We start from the raw sequence: 25644 nt of genomic DNA, 5'->3' as shown, positions 1-25644 counted from the left end.
AGAAGGGAACCAAAAGATGTACAAACGCTGTATAACTTTTTTAGAGTTTCCTCCTCCTTCCCCCACCCCCCCCCCCCGATGAAGTAATCAAAAACGCAACCTTCAAACATACTCTTAAAATTCATCACTTAACCATATTCTTCCACAAATACTTTCAATTTAGTAGATGAATGCAACATAAATTTGGAATTAGCATTTTTATTAGGCAAATGAAGGGAACCTTGATTCAAAGGTCGGATCTACTTCTGGCTGTTTAGCCAGAGATGCATCATATTTCAACTGCTGAACGAATTCCTTTAAATCCTTAGCGACATTTTCACCATGTTCAAATCTACCTTTTTCCACTATTTTCTTCTGATCGTAACCTTCCTTTCTAATATCTAATCCAATCATACTGATCTCTGAATGTATTGCTTGTAAAGCGTCTTTGACCTCAGTTAAGCTGTCAGTAATTGAATCGATATATATTTTGAACTCCTCTCTCTCAGATTTATATTTATCAACTTCTGCTGTGAATTTAGTTAATGATGATGTCTGTGTTGGTCCTCCATTTGAACCTTTACCAGTAAGTTTATTCATACGTGCTGCCACCATTGCTTTTGCTTTGGCTTTAATACGATCGCTTTCTGTTATCTCACCATTTGGTCCGGTACCTACGATATTTAAAGGTAGCTCATAATCATTGCTGTTACTGGTATGGTTATTCGCTGTTGAGGATTTGTGCATAGCTTCTGCAGCTTGTATTTTCTTTTCTAAAAGATCATTCTCTGTCTCATCCACTTGTGCTAGCAATCCTTTTAATGTATGGTCAACCGTAAACCGAATTTCTTCCTCTAATAATCGTACTTGTTCTGCTAAACTGGTCAATTCTGCCGTTTTGTTAATATAAGTACTCCAAGCATCATCTCCTTGTCCTTCATCAACTCCATTCTTCGATATCTCCTTTTGTAATTCCCGAATACGTTCTTTGAGAGTATCGATCTCCTTCTTATCTAATGCCGACAGTTGATCATAACGTTTTGTCTGAGTACGAGGCTGTGCTTCATTTTCGAGCTCCTGAATACGTCTCTTTTTCTCATCAATTTCTTTACGCAAATCATGAATACGTGTTTGCTTGCCTCGGTATCCGTAGCTGCTTGCTGGACTACTGCTGTTGCTTATGATGTTACCATCGGCATCTCTTACACGATTGCGATCAGGACCCATACGACGAGCGCTGGAGACATATCCCACTTCTTTATCATCTTCATCGTCTGTCCTTTTTTCTCTACCCGTTGCTATTGTTGTACGCTGTTTTGATGATCCGGCGCTCATTAAACTGCTGCTGCTGCTATAAGCTCTATGAACGTTACCATTATTTGAAAGACTATCAGAGGAAGTAGAAGGTGAAGAACTGAAATTCGCCAAATTCTTCTTCTTGGCAATATTGTCCAAAATTGATTGCTTCAATTGGCTCACACTGTCTACCAAATCACGAGTCGAAGGTGGTATTAGCTCAGGAGGCAAATGCTTCGGTACATCATATCCATTGAGCTTTCTATAGATGAGATGCATAGCGACTGAAAATTCATCCAAATTCAATTTCCCAGCATTATGAGGGTCCGCAAGTGCCCTAAACATACATACGAATCATTAGCTAGCCAGAAACTCCTTTTTTTATTTGGGGAGGGGGAGCGTTCTTTTATATACCATATTTGCATAAGCACATTCTGCGGTAATCCAGATTGCGAGAATATTTCCTTTGCCTTTTCACCTGTTATGTATCCTTTATCTTCTGTATCCCATGCATTAAAAATCTTCTTGTATTGTTTCTTTTCTTCCGCTGTAACGGCCCAAGGAATTTTTACACTTTTTGACAGAGTTTGGAAATTTGCAGTAGATGGCATAAAACTACTGCCACGCTCGTAAGGCATCATCCGGTTAGAGAAATCTAAATTATTTCCAAGCATGCCTGTGGGCATGGAAGCGGTGGGCAAGCTTGCTGTCGCTGTTGGGATTGTTGATGATGACAACGAAGATACACCAGTGGCTTGCATAGAAATACTTCCATTACTTATACTAGAAGCATAAGAAGGCCTAGTAGGTTGTGATGGCGAACTGGATGACGATAACATAAAACTGCTATTGTTGGAAAAGTTAGGTGTTGGCTGCTGTTGTTGCTGCCCCAGAGGTACCATTGATTGAGTGTTGATACCTGACTGGATAGATCTTACAGCGTTGATAAGTTCGTTGTGAATAATTTCGGGCAGAGCATAAGGTATATCTGCGCCTGTCATTTTCATCGATGTGAGATACATAGCAGTAGCAAACTCGGGAAAAGTGAGTTGTGGTGCATTGGTAACATTTGATAGATCCCTACAGTAGAAGCAATGCTTTCATATCAGCACTGTTTTATCAAATACTATTATACAAGAAGTCTGCGTACTTACCAAATGCGAGCAAGATTCTCATCGCCAATATTCGAACGAGATAGAACCTCTTTGGCTGCAGATGCTATTATTTGAAATTAGCTGCCTTTCCGTTTGTAGTTTATTTTATTAACTATGGTACCTGTTAAGATGTCGTTTCCTTTTGTAGCTTGGGTGAATATCTTCTCATACTTGCTCTGATCTGCTTGGGCAAGAAAACTCAAGCGGATTCCTTTCAACGTAATAAAGAATAAGTATGAGGCAATGTACTTAACTTATAAAATCCTCAATCGGTTCATAATTGTTACCCTTGGAAGGTCCGGCCATGTCGTTATATACGATGAATGAGAACTCGTCAAAAATTCGAGCAACCGCATTGGAAGTTTTCTCATGTAGCACTAAATGGAAACACAACAGTCGGATTTTGGAAAGCTTCATGCTGCTGGACACAAAAGTTGAGAAAAGCGGGGAGAACAAAATCCGCCTGGGCCATTCCTTTTCTCGTCCCTTTCCATTCAGCCCACGATACTATGTCTATAGCATTCATACGTCGACTATCCGCCACTCGAAGCAATGCAATAGCACAAGCTAGGAAATCGTCGGGAAAATTTCGATCTTGCTTCTGTAAACATCGTTATTATGCCACTCTGTATCATTCACACCCTGCCATTGCCACCAGCAATAATGTTGACAACGACCAGCATCTACGATGGATCTTTGACGATCCCAGTCTTTGGAAGCATGAACAAAAGCTATCTCAGGCAAAAATAAATCAACCTACGACAGGCCTTTTAGAACATCCTCATTTTACAAGCATTGAAGGAATTAAATATGCTACTCGTCAAGCTATTCAACGTGCCCAAATCATTGTTGAACGTATCTGCTATGCTCCTCAAAACGGTCCTGAGGAGATGCGCCGAATTGTACGCCACTTGGACCGACTCTCAGATACCTTATGTAGTGTGATTGACATATGCGAATTTCTACGAAACGCCCATCCTGACAAAGCAATCATGGAAGCAGCCAACCAAGCCTATAGCGATTTATGCTCCTATATGAATACACTTAATGTTGATACCCGTATTTATCAGGCATTATCCCTTGTATTACAGAACAAGGATATCGTGAAAAACTTTTCTGCTGACGAATATGCAGCCGCTATAGTGTTCCTGAAAGATTTTGAAAAATCAGGCATACATTTGCCAGAGCAACAACGGGAGCAGTTTGTTCAGCTTTCAGATAAAATCATTCAGTTGGGAAGAGAGTTTATTCAAATGAACCCGAGATCAGTTCAGCATATTAAAGTCCCCAAGACAGCATTGAATGGCTGGATATCTAATACAGGAATAAAAGGGTCAAAGAAAGATTATGTTTACGTGCCAACAGATTCGTCGCAGTGTCTGATGTTGTTGAAATATGCGCAAGACGAAGAAATACGTAAAATAGCTTATCAAGCCATGAATTCTGCCACAGATGAAAGTGTGATGGTTTTGGAAGAATTGCTGAAGACGAGATTGGACCTTGCAAGACTAGTAGGAAAAGACTCCTATGCAGAATTGAACTTGCAAGATAAAATGGCCAAACATCCGAGTAACGTTCATTGGAATACTTTGGGGCGTACTTGCCTGAAATTGGAAATGGGCTTAAATGAAAACTAATTTTGCTTTTATCATTTTGACAGATAACGTAGAAGCATTTTTGAAAACATTACTGCGACATCAGACACCTACTTTTGAAAGCGATATCCACTTATTAAAAAGTTTGAAGCAACAAGAGCAGAAAAAATCAGCGGTCAGCCTCAAAGCTTGGGATCGCGACTACTATATTCAACTTTACAATCAAATCCACCATACTGAAGCATCTGCACCTTATTTTTCAGTTGGCTCTGTCATTCAGGGCCTATCGCGTCTTTATACCCATCTTTACGGTGTTCATTTTGAGCTCGTTTCTTTACAACCCGGTGAGTCTTGGCACAATCAAGTTCGTAAGCTAGATGTCATTTGCGAACAAGAAGGCAAGATAGGCACTATCTACTGCGATCTCTTTGCTCGCCCACATAAAACCACCAATGCGGCACATTATACTATTCGAACTTCACGACGCGTAGATTGGGATGACGCTGAAAACGATTTGAAATATGCTACCCCTTCCTACCGTCAGCAGCAGCAACAACAACTTGATTATGATTCTTTATTACCACCAGTGGATACACATCGTGCTGCAAGTAACAAGGGTAGTGGTGAAAAGTATCAATTACCCGTCATTGCTTTAACGTGTGATTTTGCCAATAATGGTAGATTATCTATGTATGAAGTAGAAACACTCTTTCATGAAATGGGGCATGCAATGCATTCTATGTTGGGGCGTACTGCTTTCCATAATGTAGCAGGAACGCGATGTGCGTCCGACTTTGTTGAGCTTCCATCGATACTTATGGAGCATTTCGTATGGCATCCTCAAGTCCTTTCCCTCCTTCTGCCAAAAAATACCGAGCCTCAACAAAATCATCAACAATTGCTTGCTGTACAAGCTTTTTTAAAACAGCGTAAGCGATTCAGCGGTATTGAAGGAAATAGTCAAATCCTCATGGCGCTTGTGGATCAAGCCTATCATCACCAGCATTATCAGAGGCAACATTTGGATCAACCAGGTCAAACGATCCAGATCTGGCACCACTTACAAGATGAAATGGGACTTTTCCCTAGTGTACCGAATACAATGTGGCCTGTTCAATTTGGTCACTTATTTGGGTATGGATCCTACTACTATTCATATCTCTTTGACCGCACATTAGCAAAACGTATCTGGGAAAAGAATTTTAAGAGTCAGCCTTTAGATAGAAAGAAAGGACAAGTGCTAAGAGATGAACTGCTGAAATGGGGAGGTGCAAAGGATCCATGGCAATGTGTGGCAGATGTACTGGGTGGAGAAGATAAGGATAGAATTGCTCAAGGAGATAAAAATGCTATGAAAACTGTAGGAGACTGGGGTATTGATGCCTAGTACATTCCTTATTTGAATAACAAAAAGAGAAAAACAACAGCGCTTTTGTTGCATGAACTGTTTGTATTCATGTAACAAAAAAATAAAAACTATAATTCTTTCTTTTTCCCTGCCTTTCTTTTTTTCGATTTTCCCAAAGCTATTTTTCGTCAAACATCTTAGCAGTTATTGCAATGAGCTTGCCACAAGCTATTGAAGATAAAAGGTTGGTTCCCCAATATCAAGGGCATAACACTGAAGATACAGTTGCTTTGACAAAAAGTTTTCTACGATATGTCACTTTTGAAGGAAAGCGTGGGACGTGATCTTTACAGATCCCGAGTTGACTCTTGAGACACTTCGTCACCGCGCCATTTCAGGCACAGTATGTCAAAAAGGATTACGTTCCATTTGTTGGAAGGTAGTTACAAATAAATATATACGCTTTGAAAGAAAAATGAGGCGACGGTAAGAAAAGATTTTGGAAGTATACTGAAAGAGCAGCTGTAGATATTCCTCGGCTATTTGCCCAATTTGGAGGTCTCCGGTTGGCCTGCATTGCTGATAAAAGAACGTCAACACTATACAGAATTGAAAAGAAAATATATTGACGAGCCAGCAGAGAGAATGAGTGGTAAAACAAAAGGAGATGAACTGGAGGATTTATCGAGTAATAACCCATTATCACTGAATGATCACGTAAATGATTACAGTTAGAAAATTTGTTTTAATTTATTACCTACTGACACTCTTTAACATATAAAATGTAGAACCCATGGCAGCAATATTTTGCCGATACAGAGATGAGAAGAATCATCCAGCAAGATGTAGAGCGAACGTAAGCAATTGGTGGAAGGCAGAAAAAAAAAAACGAAGATAAAGGAATTAGGAAAGAGTTAGTAACGTATAACTTGCTTAATAACATAGGTTTCCGGATATAGACTTTTTCCGTCAACAAACTGTCCAACAGCACCTCACCGATATCTTATTCATCTACTGCAAACTTAATCGAAAGATTTCTTACCGACAAGGGATGCATGAGTTACTGGCTCCCTTTTATTGGGCATTGCAAACAGATAGCGTAGATTTATCAATCAGTAACGACCAATTCCTCGAGTACGTAGTCGTTGTAGAGCATTTGCAGAGAATAGAGATTAAGTAATTCTGTGTACAAATCTAGCCCTACAGTCAAGTTGATGGTTCAAGTCTTGGATTCTCAATACGTAGAACATGATGCGTATATTTTGTTTGAGAAGCTCATGAAATCCGCAAAAACATGGTATGATTTTAACGATGACGCAGCAACATCTGAAAGGAAGCCCATGGGTGGCAAAAACAAATATAGAGTAAGCAACTTTTCCAAAACACTTTCTTCTTAGATACTAATCATATTTTTATTTAATCAGTCTGAACTCTTATCGGAAAAGGTACCCAGAGTTGAGGAAGTAAGTCGGAGGGAGCGGGAAGATTAAATCTCTTTGATAGCCACTGATTGAGGAATGACAATTGTCCCTTTTTCAAATATAGACTGCTCGATTGAGCCCTATAGTTATGATTTGCCATCAGATTCATCATCAGCATTTACGTACGGTGGATCCAACACTGTACAAACATTTAGAAAGCTTTAGTATAGAGCCTCAACTTTATGGACTGTAAGTTGTTTGAGAACCTTGAGTCTACAGTCAATTACTCACCTTCAAACCCTTGGTATCATTTTACAGTCGCTGGATCCGCTTACTATTCGGTAGAGAATTTGACTTTTACGAGTTATTAAAGTTATGGGATGCAATTTTTGCTCAGAGTCCTAGCTTGGACATTGTCGAATACATTTGTGTGGTAATGCTATTACGCATAAGGGATCAATGTAAGCCCACTATTATCAAGTTAAAAAAGTATACTTTTTTCAAAAATTAAAAGTACAACGTTATTTGTCATAGTATTACAGAAGGATTATGCAGAGTGTCTCAGTTTGTTGATGCGACCATTACCGAACCAATATATTTCAAAACCTGCCAGTATTGTCGAGCAAGCCAAACTGCTCATGGATAATCCATCTACAGATACAGCCCTTCAAATTTTGCAACAGATGGATTTGAGATCGGGCAAAGAACCCCGTCTCACGCTGGAAGTCGAGAGATCCGCTAGCATTCAGAGTAATTATACTAGCCAGCACAATGGTAATAGGGTTCGATCTTCGTCTGCCGCTGCATCATCACCTATAATTTCCCCTCCTATGCTACAGCACAAGAGTTCATCACAAGGTTTTGAGAATTTTGCCAGAAATATGATGAAGAATCCACAAGTAAGAGATTTAAATAAAGCTATTGCGGGTGTCATGGGTACAGTTCAGGTAATGAAATAACTCACGTAGCATATGGAAGCAAACATTGAACAAAGAGCTAAAGTAGGTTTTATTACCTCTGATTGATTCAACTAGAAAAATGTTAATGCTTTTGGAAACCGGTACCAGCAACAACAGGAATTTTCCTCCGAATTTCCTCCTAGTATAGATCGCATAATGAATGCAAAGAATACAACAGCAGTAAAGCCTAATTCTATCGATCAACAATCACTACTGACATATAATCAACCCTTCGCCTCTACATCTTCCGTCGATGCTATTTCCGGGTTGTCAAAGCATATGATATCATCTTCCCAACTACGGCAGTTGGGAGATATGCTAGCGAAATGTATCAATATATTAGAAGATGAAATGTTTCCTCCTGTTACCCCTCCTTCCTCAAAATCGTTTGAAGAGAAAAGCAGTAAGGATACAGTGATAAAAAGCATAGATATTACGGAAAAAGCTAACAAAGAGAAAGAGCTTGCTGAGCAGTCAACAACATTTTCTGGGGACGGAAATGGCACAGAATATAGCAGCAAAATGAATTCTGAGGATGTTGTGCCTACAGTGAACGAAGACGTACAGTTACAAAAACAGCAACAACGCAGAGATGCTAAACTGGTCATGACACTAGTAGGACTGAAACACATTCGTGATATATTAAATGGCAAACAAACTCATTTCGACCCAAGCATTATCAATATCGATGACTATAATAACGATGTCAACTCAAATGATGAGCTTAAGAATTCAAGTTCTCCCCTCACCAAAGATGACTGGCAAATGGTCAATCACCCTACTATCTCACCAAACACGAGTGGGATTATTAAGGACGATGACGCAACACCTTGCAATGCTGCAACATCATCGACAAAGATGAAGATAGCAGAAAGCGTGACGCATATTCCTTCCTCGAAAAAAGATTCTTCTTTCCAGCAGCAACTGATACCAACAGCAGAGAAGACTACTGCAGAATATGTTCCAAGGAACCCTACGCCTTTCAAAAAGCCCATAAAATACCGCATTGAAGATTTGATATCCGATTCTGATCTAAATCCTATTACAACGTCGAATAAGCTGAAATGGATGCTGACACCAAGAGAAAATTCAAATAGCACAAATAGTAGTAGTAGTGGTAGTGGTAGTTGTAATAATAGTAGCAAGACATTATTTGGTAACACTAAGAGCAGTGAAAAAATTACTGATCCCTCAGCCATATTAAAAAAGAAGAAGAGTCATAGCTTTATTTTGACGTGGAAACAATCTGCCAATGAAACTATAGAAGAGAAAAGCACAGGTAGCAGTGATGGATATCAGCAGAATACATTGGACCCGTTAGACGCTAAGAACGTGGACAGTAAAAAGTTTTATGATGATGGTTTCTAATATTTCAATAAAATTGCAGTTGATGAAATTCCACTTTTCAACCAATAAAATTGAATTACAATTCTTTATACACAACTGCATAAGTGATGATAACGAAAACATTTGTGAGAAAGCAGTGAACCGAATGGCAGTGTATAAAGCAATACTAAAATTGGATTCTTTCTATGTATACTACTTATTATTAGAGTGGAACAGAAAGAGTTAACAACATGCCTGGAATGGGGAATTGATTCTAGGCTATCTTAAGTAACATGAACTCACTCTACAGCTGCTCAATTTACATCCATGCTTCTAAAGGTCAGGCTCTAATTTTACATTTTTGATTTAAAGCGATGTTACGCTGGTGATCTAAGGCTTTCGTACGAGCTAAATAGAAAATTTATGCAGACCAATTGGTTCCAGGAACAGAAATAAACCATAAATGGACACCCTATGTAGAGGAAACGAAAAGCTGTCACAAATTTTCCTTTCGAAGATGATGGCTAAGTTAACTTTTTTACTTTTTTGCGTCTGAAATTTTGTCAAATCAGAAAGAGAACAAAAGAAAAAGATTTTTTTTTTTTTTTTTGCACTCTGTTGTTTACTTTTTTTTTTAATTCAACCATTAGTTTATATCCTATTTCTTTTTCCTTTTGTTAACCAAAGTATTATAAACTTATAGCAATGAGTGTGTCTCTTTATAATTTCAAAAGGATCGAACCTGTGCCTACGTCAAATGATTTCATTGATATCATTTTGTCCAAGACGCAGAGAAAGACTCCTACTGTCATTCACAAGAACTACAATATTGGTCGTATCAGACAGTTTTACATGCGTAAAGTCAAGTTTACGCAAGAAAACTTTGATGAAAAATTCAAGAATATTTTAGAAGAGTTTCCCAAATTAGAGGTAAAGTCTGATGAACAACTGTCAAACAGCGTATTCTTTTCATTTATGCATCTTTGGGAAAAGCCCCTAACTCATATCCGATATCTTTGACTCTCTTTACTACACTGTAACAATAGGATATTCACCCTTTCTATGCTGATTTAATGAATGTTTTGTACGATAAGGATCACTACAAGTTGGCTCTCGGTCAGATCAATACTGCTCGTCATTTGATCGATCAAATCGCTAAAGATTATGTCCGTCTTTTGAAATTCGGTGATTCTCTGTACCGTTGTAAGCAATTGAAAAAAGCTGCCTTAGGCCGTATGGCTACCGTTATGAAGCGTCAAAAAGACAGTTTAGCCTATCTTGAACAAGTACGCCAACATTTATCCCGTTTACCTTCCATCGATCCCAACACTCGTACACTCTTGATCTGTGGTTATCCTAATGTCGGTAAATCCTCATTCATCAACAAAATCACCCGTGCTGATGTGGATGTACAACCTTACGCTTTCACCACCAAATCACTCTTTGTTGGTCATATGGATTATAAGTACATGCGATGGCAAGTCATTGACACGCCTGGTATTCTTGATCATCCTTTAGAAGAACGTAACACCATTGAAATGCAATCTATTACTGCTATGGCTCATTTAAGATCATGTATTATGTATTTCATGGATCTGTCAGAACAATGTGGTTACAGTGTTGAAGATCAGGTGAAATTGTTCCACAATATCAAACCTTTGTTTGCCAACAAGCCTATTGTGTTGGTGATCAATAAGATTGATCAAGCCAAGCCTGAAGACCTACCTGAAGAGCAAAAGCAGTGGATTCAAGAAATTGCAAATCAAGAAAATGCAACGGTTGTAACCATGTCTTGCTATAACGAAGAAGGCGTGATGAATGTCAGAAATACCGCCTGTGATCGACTTTTACAAGCCCGTGTTGAAATGAAGATGAAGAGTAATAAGATTAACGATGTAATCAACAAGATACATTTGGCCCAGCCTCAACAGAGAGACGGCGTGGCTCGTCTTCCTAATATACCCGCCGAAGTTCAATCTCGTGTTAAATATGATCCCAATGACCCTAACCGCCGTATTCTCGAAAAGGATTTGGAAGTGGAAAATGGTGGTGCTGGTGTTTATAGCGTCGACTTGCGTAAGAAATACTTATTGGCTAGTGATGAGTGGAAATACGATACCATTCCTGAATTTTTGGACGGTCATAATGTTGCTGACTTCATCGACCCTGAAATCGAAGAGAAACTGGAAGCTCTTGAAAGAGAAGAAGAACGTTTAGAAGCTGAAGGATTTTATCAATCAGACGACGAGATTTTGGATGATGATGAGGAAGCAATGCGTGTGGCGGCTGATGCTATTCGTCAAAAGAAGAAGTTGATTGTACAAGCTCACCGTGCGGCCCATGGTAGAACGAGACCTGCTCTGCCTAAGACCGCCAAATTCACAAGTGTTAATGAGATGGGCGAGAAATTGGCAGAAATGGGCATTGATGCTTCGGCCGCTGCTGAACATGCACGATCACGTAAACGTACTAGAGATGAAGCCTTGCCTGATGCTGCAGTTAAAGAAGCCGGTAGTACTGACCGTGGTGAAATTGAAGCCATGGAAATCAGCAAAGAAGGTTTCCGTAATGTTAAACAGAAATTGGAAGCTGATAAGCAGAAGAAAAATGTTCAAAAACAAGCAGCCAAGATGGGTAAGCGTGGTGAAGCTGATAGACAAATTCAAACCAAGATGCCCAAGCATTTGTTCAGTGGTAAACGTGGTAACGGTACAACAGACCGTCGTTAAATATGTGGTTTTTTATCTTCATTATTTTTTTTTCTCTGCCGTTCCCTAATTCTATTATTATATCACTTCGTTTCTTGTAAATTTTTATTTTTTTTATATTGCACGTTTTCCGCCATCGACCTTTAGAATTTTAATCTATTGTAATAAAACTCATGTCAAAAAAAAAAAAGAAAAAACATTAGACTTCGCTTTAAATCAATCTGTCACAGACAACTCTGTTTCCGAAAGATTATCCGACCTATGCCATTCTTCCGTATTTGGTAATGTAATCTTGAGCATCACCCATTTTACATAATTGAACCTTTCTCCGCCTTGTCATTTGATTCACCTTTTTCTTTTAATTTTCTTAGATCTTCTTAGATCTTCTTCACAATACAAGCACTACGACATGAGCAGCCATACAAAGTTTTCAGAAGAAGCACGTACAGGCCGAGATCATCAAGTTTACGATGAAAATAATGTTCGACAAGTAAAGCGTCATTCCAGAAAACAATAAAGGGAAAACGAGTGGGAAAAGCATAGTTCAAACAATTTTTGACACTTATATCAGGTGACTGGGACTATTGCCGTTGATCCAAAGACGAATAAAGTATTGATTATCTCCAGTAGCAAATATGAAGATGTTTGGGTGTTGGTAAGTAGGATAAATTCTCTTATACCCATCAGTTGTAAAGTGATAGTACACTCTCTTATTATCTGAAATGCTGTATCAAAAGCCTAAAGGAGGTTGGGAAAATGATGAAACCAAAGAACAATCTGCTGAACGCGAGACATATGAAGAAGGTATATACTTGAACATATACAGACAAATTTAGATATTATGATTTGACATGAAAGCAGCATCAGCACTAACCATTGAAAACAAGGCGGTGTTAGAGGTCGAATTAAACAATGTATCGGCAACTTTTTAGACTATGATTATCATGGTCATATCAAAGGCAACATTTGGTTTTATGAATTTGAAGTTCAAGAAATTATGGACAAATGGCCAGAAATGAGGTTTAGAGAAAGAAAATGGGTAACAATTGCGCTCACACATATATGTAAGCAACTGTCATTGATAACCATTTAATGCAATATACGTATAGTGTACATTTCAAGAAGCCTGGGATTTACTCAAATTCAAACCGACCTTACGTAAAGCTTTGCTTGCTTCTTCGTTCGCCCCTGCTGATGCTAAAGAAACTTATGAAGTTTAGACAAAGCGTTTGTTTTGGAAAAAGACTTTTTAGTCAGTATAAATGTATGTAAAAACAGATAGATGTTAAATATAGACAAGCTCCATAAAAGATATGCAAGGTCTCGTTTTTTTGGTTTTTTTTTTTTTTTTTTTCTTAGTTCTTTTTCAAAAGAAATAAACTGAATTCGTCCATAAACTGAATTACTTGAGACCAAGTAATAAGGAATGAATAACTTTATTTCTTACTTTTCTTTTTCTTTTTTGTAGTTTTATGATATTATTCCATTGTAACGTCTTTTGCATAACGAGTACCACTGTTATTATCATATAACAAGTCACTAATTACTATATCGTTCTGGACATTCTGTAGATGACTGTGATCGATTCATAGCAGGCAGAGGTGAGGTAAGTGATGGTGATATTATATCTACTTTCCCTGCTACTGTTATGGTACTGCTCGTATGATGGCTGTCCAATGTAAAGTAACTTCCTTCATTTGTAGATACTGACTCTGACTGTGAGCATGATAAGGGTGGTGGTGGCGGTGGAAGATATTGTTGGTATATAGATGTAGGGGAGGAAGACAATGTATGGTTAGTACTTTTCGTATTAGGTGACGTGAAATAATGATGTTGTTGATGCTGCAAATGCTGTTGAGCAAAAGGTGTTGAAGGAGTGGATGAAGTTGTGAGAGGCCCCAGTGGTAGTGATGTAAGTGGACTACTGCAACTATGGGGCGGTGGCGGCGGTAAATGAGCTGTTAATACTGTTGCCGGGGAAGAATGTTGGCGTGGTAATTGAGGCGGGATAGGCCCATTCATTGACTTTGTCTTCTTCATTTTCATGACCATTTCACATTTTTTTAGTATATGCTTTACACTCATCTCCATCATATCACCATTTGCATCGTTAATGCTGTTATCCTCGTATGATAGATTTTGCAGCAATGGGATAAAATCCTCTGGCACTGTGGCAAATATATCTGCATTCTTTAATAACAGAATTACTGTTTCAATAGCGAAAAAAGATTCATCTTGAACAGGATCCTTTGAACTTGAATATAAAATGTTGGGTGCGAGTACTGTAGCCAGGTTATTGATGTCCATTTTGCTTCCACCATTTCCATTACCTTCCGTGGAATCTTGAGCAAATTCTGATACCCATTTTATAAAGTTGAATAAGACTTCCATCGTATCACGATTTGGTTTGGGTAATAGACAACATGCCAAATGGGTTGCACGTTTGCGATCCGCCTCTGAGTCAAGTTCTGTTTGTTAAAATAAACAAACAAATACGATGAGGACTAGCTTTCCTTTTAAGAAAAGAATAGAAAGCTACTTACTTTGAGCGGTGATGAATAATCTGTGTAATTTATGGGTCAACAAAGGATCTGGCAATTCTCTTAAGAACTTCTTTATTAAAGCTGCTAATTGAACAGGTGTTTCGTTTATAAAAGGTTGGCCTCCGGAATCATTATCGTTATTATTGTTGCTGCTGCTGCCACCGGGATAACTTCTATCAATTTCCTCCGTCAATTCTTTCAATCGACGAATATTTCCATTTTTTCTGAAAATGCCTTCCACCGACATATCCATCTGTTTCATAGCTGATATCACTTCGTCGATGAACACCGGAATTTTGATCATCCGCGTAGGTCCCAGACCTAAATTTGATTCAATGCCGTTTCTCTCGACGAGTACATCTAGTGGGACACCAAAAGTAGCGCATGTAGTAGGTGCCGTCGTAACACTATTTGTCGTTCCATTATTTGCATAATAGCGTGCTGCACCCGTGCTTTTGGTATATTGTTGCTGATTGCCGTAAGCTGCTTTATTCAAACTAGTCACAAATTTACTCCATAACGTGCTACCACCATTGCTGCTACTGTTACCATGGCTGTTACTATTTCCATGATGTCCATTTTTTCGGTTGCGGCGATTACTGTGCTCATCAATTAATTCTACTAACTCTTCTAGCGTGAAATGATCATGTAAAATTTCTTCCAAGTAGAGCACAGCAATATGTTTCAACATGAAATGTTCAAGAGCACCCAACTCTGAGAAATAAAAGCTCTTTGCTTCTGGGACTGATTTCGAGTATTTATATTGTTGATGATACGGCCGAGTGTTATGCTCGAAATGTGATGGTGAGATAGGATTGCTATGGCTGATGTTTAACTGGTTCATATCTTTCTCTATACAATTGTCCAAAACCTGTTGTTGCTGCCCTTCATTTTGACTATAATTGTTTATTTCTATTTTATTGGATACGTAAGCTATGTTCGGGCTGGGCGTTTCCATGAGTGTTGAACGTTTTCCAACACGATGAGAATTGGTCATTTTTCTCATCATGTGTGTTGACTTCATTCGTCTGATATCAGTCAAGTTAATCTTGGTCTGCGGAATCTGTTCTTGTTGTTGCTGCAGCGGTGATGATAGTTCAACTTTAAAGTGATCGTTGACAGACGTTTGTGGAACAGGCGTTGAAGGAGACAATTGTTGCTCGCCATCCAGTTGCTGCTGCTGTAACGGCAGCTGCTGTTGTGATTGTTGTATCTGGTAAGATGGATAAGGAGATTGATCCTGTTTATATGAATGTTTTTCTTGCTGCTGTGGCTGCAGCTGAAGATGATAAGGAGGGAGCTGCTGTTGATGGCCATAAACCAGCATGGGATCTGGTATATTCAACAAGGAATATAATCGTCGTAATGCTACTCTCAATAAAAATGAGGACTGCTTTAGTTTCGATACACTTTCTACTGCTCCTTGACTATATCCGCTATCTTGCTGCAATTTGCTATCCGCTACATAACATTTTTTACAAACGATCGCTGCTGATGTGTCATTTATCCAAGTCTGTTCATAGTCCTCGCGTAATGGCATGCAACACATAGAACAGGCAAAACATTCTCGATGCCAAAGATAGTGCTGTTTGTATTGGAAACAAGCTTGTTCGCATACTTTTTTACAGAATTGGCATAAGTCTGACGAAACATTATCATATCGCTGTTCGTATTGTTGCTGCAGATGCCTTTGATCTCTTTTATTCGCTAATTCCATAAGTTGGCTTAAGAAACGGCTCACGTCTACAGCATTGGGATCATGCTTTTTTTCAAGTCGTAAAGTGCCGATCAAACCGATGCGAATAAGAACTTTTAGATAATGAGCTAGTCCAGTAACAAGAGACACCAAATCCTGTGTAATACCCAGCTTATGACCGCTATTGCCCAAGTTGAATGGATGACTTCTTGATTGTGCTTGTTGAAGTGAAAAGCAGTTGGGATCATTATTCATCATTGATATACCAGTACTGGCAGGTGTAATTATGTCGTTGCTGGCTCGCTGTTGATGCTGTTGTTGCAGAGATGTATGAGATAGCAATGAAAAGAAACTGGATATCTTTTTACATAACATGGTCGCTTCTTTATCATACGCCAGTTCTTGCTTAAACTGCTTTTGAAAATGGTAAGCAAGATCATCCATGGCTGAAAATAGGATCTCGATATGGGAAACAAAATAATCGGCCATTTTAACGCCTTCAACATAGTTCCCCTCTGACATTTGAATCAACATATCCGAAATGCAGCCTGCCGCTGACTCTTCAAATGCTGATAAGACTGTCCAAATGCGATACACTTTATCTTCCATGGCATTTTGAACTTCTTTCAGTTCGCTTGAGTTGAGTTGACAAAAATCTAAAAAAAAAATGTTAGATTGATTGCAGAACATTAGCATGTGAGGATCTAGCGCATACCTATAAGAGTGTTGTCACCGAACTCTTGGGCAAGTTTGACATTCCAATACTAGACAATATAATTAAGTATTACTCACTCGATCAAGCAGACTTCAAGTCTTTAACCTTCTGTTTTCGTTACCTTATGTATCATATAACACTCTGGATGCCAATGCTCATCTACGTTATTCCGATTAATCTCAACAAACTGCTTCAAAATAGTTGTTTCGCATCCTTGACAATTCATTGCGAAATTTAATGAATAATGATAATGGCAGTAAACTCGATCTTCATGTTCGTAGTAAGAGTCTTCAGGACTGAAAACAAATTGACACACACTACAGCAAAAGTGCTCTAAATGAAATTTTTTGCCTACAGCTGTAATATAAGATCCTCGGCTAAGTTCTTCACCACAGGTATCACAGCGTAAATCGAATCGTTGAAAGTAATGCTTTTCGCAAAGAGGGCGAAAGAGACCATTCTCTAATTCGATGGGAAAAAATGTCTCTGCAACTGGCTCGCTACAATCCTGTATTTATAAGGAAGTGTCAATGTAAGAGAAAAGAGGTTTCTATTTTTAATATTGATCAACAGTCTTTCTTACATAACATCGGAAACAGTCGACATGATATACACCTTCTAAAGCGCGTATGACATGACCTTCCAAAGGTAATTGACATGCTGTACATATCAGCTTATTTGCATTATTATTGTTGTTATTGCTGCTGCTGTTGCTGCTATTGCAATTATTCGATGGTAATGTTATAGTCGTAAGTACAGACATTTGGTGTATGTGCGTACAAGTAGAATGAAGAAATTTGATTCAATTACGGCCGGTTTTGCTGTGTTTACTGGACGTAAAAGTGAGTGTGCGTAAGAAGTAGAGCGAATGAAACTTGCACAAAAATGGCTATGTTAAGAATAAAAGGAAAAAAGAAGCGAGTGTGTTTAGGCAGAAAGATTGATCTTACGGACTCAGAAAAAGAGTAGCAAGAGTAAGGAGAGTATATATAAACGTCTATATGATTCAAAACCTTCTTGCGGTCTGTCTGCAAGAAAGTGCTATAGAAAAGAAGAAAAGGGAAAATCGTAATAGAAGAAAGTGATAGGTACAAAAAAGCTAAAATGCAATTTCCTTATTAGTGAAGGAGACGGGGAGGGGTTCTCACTTATTTGAGATCAGAAAATACGACAGAAAAAGGGCCAGGCACAACAAACACTCACGTTTTACTTTACATTGGATTTAAAGAGGAGCTTCATGTACCTTATTAAAATATCGATCGTAAAGTTGATCGCATTCACCATTATATAACTTTTCTTCTTCGTATTGCTAAACATAGTTCTTTTTCCTATACTATGCTGAAGAGGTCTAGAACTCTTTTAATAACAACATAGACAGAAATGACCTACATTACCCACTGCTGCCTTTTCCGTTATGGAATCGTAGGGGTTTTCAGTAACACAAAGTCTACTCTGTAATTCATTGTTGGTTGGTTTTTTTCAGGAATTAAACAAAACACTAATTCTATATAATACTAAATATCTCTCAATATAATCGATGTTAATTTCACTGTGCTCAATATCATGGAACATAAAGTTAGCTATCTTTAATATACACAAATATCGGCTTGAGTTTAACTTTGATCAACTATCTTTTTCTTTGTACTCATAAAAATGCGGGCAATTTATTTTGATTAACCGTATAAATTCCCTGTACTTTAGTTTCACTTTCGTGCTCGACCTGAATAGATATGGTATAATAGAAGCGCTTTAAGCTCCCGCTTGATGCTAGTTATGGGGTGTAGCCGGATCAAAGTACCACTTGTAGAATTGGTCGAAATGAATTGAAGTGGTAGAACTTGAGCGAAATTTTTATTGAAGGTTGATACTCTTTTATTCATTCTCCTTTAGCTTTTGCTAATGCTTTTGCTCTTTTGGTATGCTTTCTATATGCTTCATACATAGTTCGGCTGTTAAATTCCCATACTAACGTTGGAAACGTTAAACGTGATCCCAGAGTTCAGCCATATTTTGGAAGGCACACCACACGATGCAATCTTGATTTAAGAACAATATAAAGTGTTCTCGATGAGCTAAGGTGAGGTGCATATGAAGGCCTATCATAAGCATTTACCTTGTGTTTTTTCGAATCAATCCAAAGTCAAATTGGCTTTATGCTTTGGAACATTATTTAGCGTCTCCAAAATCACCCTTAAGGATTTCGTCAATGCAACTTTGCCAAGCCCATACTGTACAAAGCAGCCACATAGTATCAAGCTCCTGTCTCCACTTCGTAAACAAAGTTGATATTATATGCCTGAAGTGATTCACATTTTAACCCACGTCATGTCTTGCTGACTGACTCTAAATGATTATTTTTGACTCGTGATGTAATCACCTTCTTCTCAACTTCTGCAATGCGATTTTATGGGCTTTAAGCCATTTAGGAGAACTATGTCGACCCTCGGTTGATAATGTCAGCGCGGATCTCTTGAGCCTAGAGTCGAACTACGAAGATTTCGAAATCTACTATGTCTAAGTCGAAATATCGTACCCTTGGCCACAGGGGCTTCGGGCAGTCTTTACAGCTGTGGTTAATTGACCGATATAGAAAGATCTGACAATCAGTCTACCGAGTATTGTGATCTAGATGGTCTACCTTTCTCGCAGTTTGTGATGATCTGATTTTGTTTGGCAGCCCTAGCAACTGTTTTGAGAAAACGTGAAGAGCTTTGGGTATTTGTCTGTTCGACTGATTATTGTTTAGTCTTGATAGATTCTTTTTTTTTTTGGGTTAGGCCCAATTCTGACAAATGCCAGATGCATGTTTTGTGAACTGTCAAATGCGTGTAGCAAGTGAAGTAATCCAAATTAGCTTAGAAACTTTGCTAACCGTAGTACTTTTCAGATTTCGGATAATAGCTTCTTTTTAATTCCGAGGATAGTTGATAAGTGAAGCAAACGTGAAAAGGATGAATAAGGGAAAATGTACTTTCGGCTTCTCTCCGCCACTTGCCTGTGGAAAGGTCTTTACATCATACGGAAACTTTTCTGATACTCACTAGGATTTATAAACGTTCAGTTTTCTTGCTTTAATGGTAAACGCTCAAGAATTAAAATTCAAACATCACATGTTTGTCAGACACTGTAGGTTATGAGGTACCGAACTAGTAATGTTGTGGTTTTTCGTTCCATTTCTCTCTACTATGCTCTTATAGTCAAAATTTCAAATAATTTGCTTTATTTATTCACATCAAGTGTCTTTTCACACCTCTTCATGTAGTAAAAATTTGGAGGATAATGACAAAAGCAAACCTGAGCGAAGGCTTACTGCCCTTGACACTTAGATGCATCGTTTCAATTGATATTGTATTTATAATACACCTTTAATTTGAATTATTCAGTATGTATAGATCCATGTAGATACAGGCTTTTGAACCATGAAAAAAAATGCATGAGGATTTGCGTATGGGTTTACAACTATATATCATTTTTTGTGTATCATGTCCAGCAAACTATATTCTGCTAGCTTCCTTCATCGAAAGATTATTTCCTCTTTCGCTTCGGATATTACTTCTGCAGGAACGCCAGATGCTCTTAATGTTGAGCTCGCAAATTGTTCGCCGTATTTCTGATTCAGTATGTCAAAGATGATATCTGATACAAAGGAATTGAGATTACAAATTAAACAATGTATAAGGAAGTATACAACTTTTTTATACTTACAGACAGGGAAGTATATAATTGATGGATAAACATATCTAGCCATTTCGACAATCTTATTTTGTAAGTCCTTTTCATTTTGACCTTTTTGTAAAAGAAAGAAAAAAGTAGTTTGTGAGTTTCATCAGCAAAAGTGGGAGTTGCGCATAAGTATTATGATTATTTTACTTGATTCTATAATCTTTTCGTAGGCCATTCGAACATATTCGAAATTATAATCCTTCATCAGATCCAACAACATCAAACCTTCTTCATACAGCTGATGGGTATAAGCAAAATCTTTCAATAAATCCTTATCTGTAAGTAAGCCGTATTCTAATGCACTGACATCCTGTGTCTTGCCTTTCTCCAATAAGGCGTTGTAAATGTTTTTTTGAATGTCAGCTGACGCCAACGCATGCTCTATCCTGTTCTTCATGTCTTGCTCTAAATCAGGCACTGAAGCATAATATTGACGTGCCTTTCGTAAAGCACTGTATCGCGTTCGAAACGTCACAGGATTATCATCGGATGCTTCACAGTGTGCCAAATCGTATAAATATTGAATAGCAAGTTTAAATTGTTGACGATGGGCATGATAAGCATGCAAAAGGGAATATCTGACCGTAGGATGTAAAGAGGGCGAATGTAAAAACTCGAGAATATCTGGTTCTTCTAATTCAATCAGTAGCTGTTCAACATGACTTTTGTAAAGTAGCCATCGATAAATATCGAAGTGGTGTGATGACTGAGGACTGAGAGCAAGGGTTTGGATTATGATTTGCAGTAAGTATTCTTTTCCTTTTGAATGGAGTGCACGTTGGAAAATAGGGTGGACAATTTGTTCATGGTAATTGATAAATTCGTCTGTTTCATTGCAGAGGATTTTGGCATAAACCAGCCTAATAGCATCATAATGGCATCCTAGGTCACAAATCATAGTACAGATAGGGTCCAAACGTGTAGCATCGATATTATGTATGATACTATTAAAACAGTCTGCACAATGGTTGACAGAAAGCTGTTTCTTATCATCCTCGGCTGCTGTATAATGTGCATCCAACAAATATTCGACACCCTTAAAGTAAGTGAAAGCATCTTGATGATATATCGATGGGCAATTGTATGCCAGGAAATCGCTGACTGGTGTAGAACTGTTTATCATGGTTGTCTTTTGATCTATTTGTTGCGATTTGATAATATGAATAGCCGCAAAGATAATATTTTGCAATACAATAGCTCCATTTTCGTCACACATCAGTTGCGAATAGGAGCGAATGTCTTCCCAATCCGTTCTAAATTATACAATGTTCATTAGTACCCTCCTAACCATTTGAAATCTTAACAATTGCTTACTTTTCTGAGATTTTAATCCAGTTGAACTCATTTAGATAGCGTAAAAGAGATATGATTTCCAGAGATCGAGTTATCATATTGAACAATTTATCCTATGGAATGCAATCATTTAGTAAATCACGTTGAAATGGCTAGCTTGATAAAATGTTATTCTTCTTTACATGAATTGGGATTTGCATATGATTGAGTAGTTTAAGTAATGTCGTCAAAGAATCTCGTGCTAATTTTAGTTTATCGTCGTTCAAACTGGAAATCGTGAAGTAAGTTATATGGATACCTTTCATCGGCCCACCATTTCATAGTGAGCAAGAATTTGCATCTTCTTTCAATTGTTTGCTTACCGTTCATATAAAGGAGTTCGCCATATCCCCCGCACAACTCTAGTATAAAACAACAAAAGACCATCTTCTCTTGCTGAAGATTGATGTAGAAAGTCTGTTATCTGTTCCAAACTTCGTCCTAAACATCCCAAAACATATGCCGTATAGTTCGTCTCCATTGCTCCATAGCGAGATGTAAACTTAAAAAACTGAGCCGGCACAGTAGTTGAGAGAGACTGTTCCAAAAAGTCAGCTGGTGTCTGTTTAACGTAATGCGCGATACCAGATGCAGTAAGGATAAGATACTCATTTTTTGACATATCCTCCAGCGTGGTGTTATATGTCATACTGCTGTTTGAATTGTTTTTCTTAATGGACCATATTTTTTCAGTCACTTCTTCCTGATACACGTCACTCATTTGGACATAATTCCTTCCTTCTGCAGTCTCGTCTACTAACTGACATGCTGTCAATACTAAGTATCTCTTATCTGCTTTACAAAGGGAAGCTCCGAAGACCAACTGTTCATTGTCGATATAGCAGTATTCTAATCGCTCGGTTGTCAGAGCATTGAATAACAGCGAGCCTGGTATAGGAGGGGATGGTAACGTGAATTTGTGTGTCATTGAATTTTGATGACTTGAGAATTGAAGATAATGTCGTTGGCCATTTTGTGCCACTGCCACAATTGTGGATTTGATATTGCTTGTTGAATTGTTTACAAGATGTAAAGAGACCAAAAAAGGAAGCTCAGTGAAGGTGAAAAGCGGTCGATAACCATTTTCAGAAACATCGGCTACGTTGATACTAGAATCGCTGCGTAGAGTATAAAGCAAATTGTGGCATTTGTCGACGATGATGGATTGTATAGTGGTTGGATAAACAGTTTTAAAGATAGAGGGTAAGTAATAAGTCAGAGGATTGGCCGTTAACTGTATTAACTGGTGATCAATCAAGGTGTCGTTTCTATGGTTGTGGAAAAGTTTGAGTTCATATAGATGCCCATCATCAGCTTTCAAGAAATACCGACTCATTTCTGAAGAAGTGGCAAGTTGGATTGGATTTGACAAAATCATACCGTTGGTTTTGATGATATAGTTAGTTGTCAGTTTCATTTTTCCACTGCTATTACTGCTGGGAAGTTCGATTCTGTGTAGATAAATGTTATTTCTTGTAGCAATAAATAGCTCACGATGGATGGTTGATATTTGTAGAACATCGGTATAATCAACAGCATCTCGAGGAGAGTCGTATCGGAATATCTCTACTTTTTTATGACACTGTTGGTAATTCCAAATAAATAGTGAAGAACCCATTGAAAACCATACTTGATCAATCAGGGATAGGAATCCCATTTTATAGCTGATTTTAGGGTCTGGAGTTTTACGAACGTTTGGAACAGAAAGGTTTTGCGTTAGTATACAAAGTGCACTTAGAGAGGATAGGCAACGATAGTAATTTATTACTTTCAAGAAGACTTGTTATAGTAGCAGGAAATTGCGTAGTGCATGTTTTAACAAAAGCATTAGGATAATCCGTTGAGTATTGGAAAGATTCGGGATCTATGGTAATCGTGGCAGTGGCGTTCAGTCATCTCTAATCCTTAAGTTGCAAGGGCAGAAAAAATATATACCTTGGATATAAGGTGCTATTTCAACTCGTTTCTCTTCTTTAAATACAATTTGATCTACCTGTTCTCTTATTTTGACGAGATCAGGATCGATTTTGGGTTCAAAAGGTCTTTCCATAGCAGATTATTTTGGTGCTATCGCAGGGAAACAAAAATGTAGCATTTTACCTGAAAGAAATCGCGTTTTCTCAACTTCAAAAATCTGTGACTGCAGTAAGAACACACAATGAACAGTAACCACTGTAGAAAAAATCAAAGAAAATAAATCTGGCATGCTACTATATTATCCAGGTCAACTGCTTATGTCTTCGTAGTCATCAGGACCCCATAGGAGTCAATCATTCTACTTAATTCACGTAATAATACCGTCCGTCTGATGTATTATTGAAGGATTAGAATATAAAAACGCTCATCATGTTGAAAATTTGAAAGGTTCTTCATGAAAGTTCACTGACACCTCATATCCACAACAAAAAAGGCTAATTTGAAAGTCTGATGCTAATTTCCTAGCATTATCATATGCGACAACTTTTTGTTAAATATGGATTGATAAAATAACTGTCCTAAATCGGGTTGATTAACAATCTATCCTGCTCTAAGTTCATTTCCTTCCTGTTCCTCAAACTGGTCTTCTTGTGTTATGACTCTTAATACAGACTTCTTACTGGTTTCCTGTAATTCACCTGCAATAAGTAGCTCATCGAGGATAAAATATGCCTAGATTTTCATATGTATAAGTTACATAATTTTTTTGCCATACGAATATGAAGCCAAAAAAAAAGAAGAAATCACTCTACCTTTTGAAAGTTAAAAATTAAATCAAGCTCGCAAACCTAAGGAATGAAAACCGTGGTGTCAAAAGGAGGGTATTTATAAGTGTTGCAGTTTATGCACATACATTGCCAAAATAACGATCTAAAATTTCCACATAGCGATGAATGATTTCAAGTGTTATAAGCTCGTTGTCGTCTTGGTTGATACCCGCCACAAAAAAAAGACTCGCATATCTAAAAAGTGTGATGAACGGAAGAGTTTAAAGTCCATTATAAAGCTGAAAAGCGAATTTCGTAAGCGTAACTAAAAATCGCAATCATACCTTCTGTATACAATTTTTTGGTCTGTATACGTGCATAAAATGAGTTAATGTGCAAGGCTATCAACGTTGGCTAAGAATGAAAGCGTTTTACCTTTATATTCTAGGAAGTTACACATCTTGACTCGACGAGCCAAGACTAATTGGGTTGCATCTTTAACAATCTTTGCTTTTTCTTTTGGGGGAATTGTAATGAACCATTTTGTGAGGCGAACTTTTCCCTGTCTGCTAACCAATAGTAGCCAATTTATCTATAATATTTGGTTAATATCTTAATTTATTCAACTCTTTTTAGCATTTGTTGTTCATCCTACAGCCATTAAAGTATATTAAATAGAACGAAATGTGAGCAAATGCAGTTGCCTCTTTGAACAAACAAATTGCAGATGCAAATACAGCGCATTGAATGGTGTGCAGTTAGCCTTCCCAATTAAGAGCTTCCCTCCACAATTTTTTGATAGGAAAATCTCGTCGTTTATTGGCTGCTGTACTGGCTTTAATAACCTTTTGAACACTGATTCAAGTAATGCTCAAAACCAATGTTAAATTGTAATAAAAAGATTTCTTTAAACGTATTAAAAACTGTAAATTGTCAAATATTGTAAGAATACTCTCAATAAAATCCTCATCATTTACCAAAATAACTGCAAAAGCACGGCCTATTAAAAGATGGGATTTTACTGCCAAAATGAAAAAAGTACTCCTGCGAAATTTGCGGAAAATCCAAGTATGATGTAAGAAACTTTGCTTAATTCCCGCTGAAAGAGGTTGTGTGATTTGTTGAGTGCTTCCAGGGCATACACATTCTCTCAATTGATATTCCT

General features: G+C 37.8%; 8 protein-coding genes across 8 annotated transcripts; 4 read left to right on the top strand and 4 right to left on the bottom strand.

Moving 5' to 3' along the window:
* Nucleotides 1-167: 167 nt before the first annotated feature.
* BDF20DRAFT_858003 (uncharacterized protein) lies at nt 168-2868 on the bottom strand. The gene is made up of 5 exons (XM_053080388.1): nt 2717-2868; nt 2551-2640; nt 2430-2493; nt 1690-2355; nt 168-1612 (listed from the first exon to the last, which is right to left on the bottom strand). The coding sequence occupies exons 1-5, from the start codon at nt 2844-2846 to the stop codon at nt 202-204; spliced, it is 2361 nt and encodes a 786-aa protein (XP_052937914.1). The 5' UTR covers nt 2847-2868; the 3' UTR covers nt 168-201.
* Nucleotides 2869-2899: 31 nt separating this feature from the next.
* Nucleotides 2900-5527, top strand: BDF20DRAFT_954078 (uncharacterized protein). The gene is made up of 2 exons (XM_053084901.1): nt 2900-3998; nt 4090-5527. Exons 1-2 carry the CDS (start codon nt 2939-2941, stop codon nt 5409-5411), a joined length of 2382 nt encoding a protein of 793 aa, XP_052937913.1. The 5' UTR covers nt 2900-2938; the 3' UTR covers nt 5412-5527.
* On the top strand, nt 5528-9600 carry BDF20DRAFT_857996 (uncharacterized protein). The gene is made up of 10 exons (XM_053080387.1): nt 5528-6089; nt 6161-6228; nt 6318-6506; nt 6571-6736; nt 6797-6835; nt 6918-7042; nt 7112-7254; nt 7328-7740; nt 7828-9294; nt 9382-9600. The coding sequence occupies exons 1-9, from the start codon at nt 6018-6020 to the stop codon at nt 9118-9120; spliced, it is 2508 nt and encodes an 835-aa protein (XP_052937912.1). The 5' UTR covers nt 5528-6017; the 3' UTR covers nt 9121-9294; nt 9382-9600.
* Nucleotides 9601-9783: 183 nt separating this feature from the next.
* BDF20DRAFT_816634 (GTP binding protein 4) lies at nt 9784-11807 on the top strand (the record flags this gene model as incomplete). The annotated part of the gene is made up of 2 exons (XM_053077172.1): nt 9784-10008; nt 10125-11807. 2 exons carry the CDS (start codon nt 9784-9786, stop codon nt 11805-11807), a joined length of 1908 nt encoding a protein of 635 aa, XP_052937911.1.
* A 388-nt stretch (nt 11808-12195) lies between these two features.
* BDF20DRAFT_816651 (uncharacterized protein) lies at nt 12196-12622 on the top strand (the record flags this gene model as incomplete). Its single annotated transcript, XM_053077173.1, has 3 exons — nt 12196-12276; nt 12358-12441; nt 12524-12622. 3 exons carry the CDS (start codon nt 12196-12198, stop codon nt 12620-12622), a joined length of 264 nt encoding a protein of 87 aa, XP_052937910.1.
* Nucleotides 12623-13140: 518 nt separating this feature from the next.
* Nucleotides 13141-17785, bottom strand: BDF20DRAFT_971307 (uncharacterized protein). The gene is made up of 5 exons (XM_053085026.1): nt 17324-17785; nt 16862-17248; nt 16741-16789; nt 14330-16681; nt 13141-14254 (listed from the first exon to the last, which is right to left on the bottom strand). Exons 1-5 carry the CDS (start codon nt 17501-17503, stop codon nt 13326-13328), a joined length of 3897 nt encoding a protein of 1298 aa, XP_052937909.1. The 5' UTR covers nt 17504-17785; the 3' UTR covers nt 13141-13325.
* Nucleotides 17786-20254: 2469 nt separating this feature from the next.
* On the bottom strand, nt 20255-23845 carry BDF20DRAFT_833639 (uncharacterized protein; the record flags this gene model as incomplete). Its single annotated transcript, XM_053078666.1, has 7 exons — nt 20255-20376; nt 20446-20526; nt 20611-21716; nt 21778-21869; nt 21939-22023; nt 22119-23574; nt 23731-23845. The coding sequence occupies 7 exons, from the start codon at nt 23843-23845 to the stop codon at nt 20255-20257; spliced, it is 3057 nt and encodes a 1018-aa protein (XP_052937908.1).
* A 256-nt stretch (nt 23846-24101) lies between these two features.
* BDF20DRAFT_857965 (AP-1 complex subunit theta-1) lies at nt 24102-25171 on the bottom strand. The gene is made up of 6 exons (XM_053080386.1): nt 25135-25171; nt 24915-25071; nt 24824-24845; nt 24626-24734; nt 24525-24560; nt 24102-24444 (listed from the first exon to the last, which is right to left on the bottom strand). Exons 1-6 carry the CDS (start codon nt 25138-25140, stop codon nt 24313-24315), a joined length of 462 nt encoding a protein of 153 aa, XP_052937907.1. The 5' UTR covers nt 25141-25171; the 3' UTR covers nt 24102-24312.
* Nucleotides 25172-25644: the final 473 nt, after the last annotated feature.

Source organism: Mycotypha africana (assembly GCF_025528875.1).
Source record: "Mycotypha africana strain NRRL 2978 chromosome Unknown BDF20scaffold_3, whole genome shotgun sequence".
NCBI lineage: Eukaryota > Fungi > Mucoromycota > Mucoromycetes > Mucorales > Mycotyphaceae > Mycotypha > Mycotypha africana.
Note: the sequence above shows the minus strand (reverse complement) of the source record. Positions and strands in the feature narration are given on the sequence as shown.

Excerpts from the sequence above, each read along its gene's own strand:
- BDF20DRAFT_954078 (XM_053084901.1), top strand. The coding sequence starts at position 2,939 with ATGTCTATAGCATTCATACGTCGACTATCCGCCACTCGAAGCAATGCA. Across the intron at positions 3,999-4,089 it reads TAAAATGGCCAAACATCCGA|ATAACGTAGAAGCATTTTTG; the intron begins GTAACGTTCATT and ends TCATTTTGACAG.
- BDF20DRAFT_858003 (XM_053080388.1), bottom strand. The coding sequence starts at position 2,846 with ATGAAGCTTTCCAAAATCCGACTGTTGTGTTTCCATTTAGTGCTACAT. Across the intron at positions 2,494-2,550 it reads AGGAAACGACATCTTAACAG|CATCTGCAGCCAAAGAGGTT; the intron begins GTACCATAGTTA and ends TTCAAATAATAG. Across the intron at positions 2,356-2,429 it reads GAGAATCTTGCTCGCATTTG|GGATCTATCAAATGTTACCA; the intron begins GTAAGTACGCAG and ends CTTCTACTGTAG.
- BDF20DRAFT_857965 (XM_053080386.1), bottom strand. Across the intron at positions 24,846-24,914 it reads TAACTTCCTAGAATATAAAG|ACCAAAAAATTGTATACAGA; the intron begins GTAAAACGCTTT and ends GCACGTATACAG. Across the intron at positions 24,735-24,823 it reads CAAAAAATTGTATACAGAAG|ATATGCGAGTCTTTTTTTTG; the intron begins GTATGATTGCGA and ends CACACTTTTTAG.
- BDF20DRAFT_971307 (XM_053085026.1), bottom strand. The coding sequence starts at position 17,503 with ATGTCTGTACTTACGACTATAACATTACCATCGAATAATTGCAATAGC. Across the intron at positions 16,682-16,740 it reads CGGTGACAACACTCTTATAG|ATTTTTGTCAACTCAACTCA; the intron begins GTATGCGCTAGA and ends TTTTTTTTTTAG. Across the intron at positions 14,255-14,329 it reads ATTATTCATCACCGCTCAAA|AACTTGACTCAGAGGCGGAT; the intron begins GTAAGTAGCTTT and ends TTTAACAAACAG.
- BDF20DRAFT_857996 (XM_053080387.1), top strand. The coding sequence starts at position 6,018 with ATGAGTGGTAAAACAAAAGGAGATGAACTGGAGGATTTATCGAGTAAT. Across the intron at positions 6,836-6,917 it reads AGGTACCCAGAGTTGAGGAA|ACTGCTCGATTGAGCCCTAT; the intron begins GTAAGTCGGAGG and ends TTTCAAATATAG. Across the intron at positions 7,043-7,111 it reads GAGCCTCAACTTTATGGACT|TCGCTGGATCCGCTTACTAT; the intron begins GTAAGTTGTTTG and ends ATCATTTTACAG.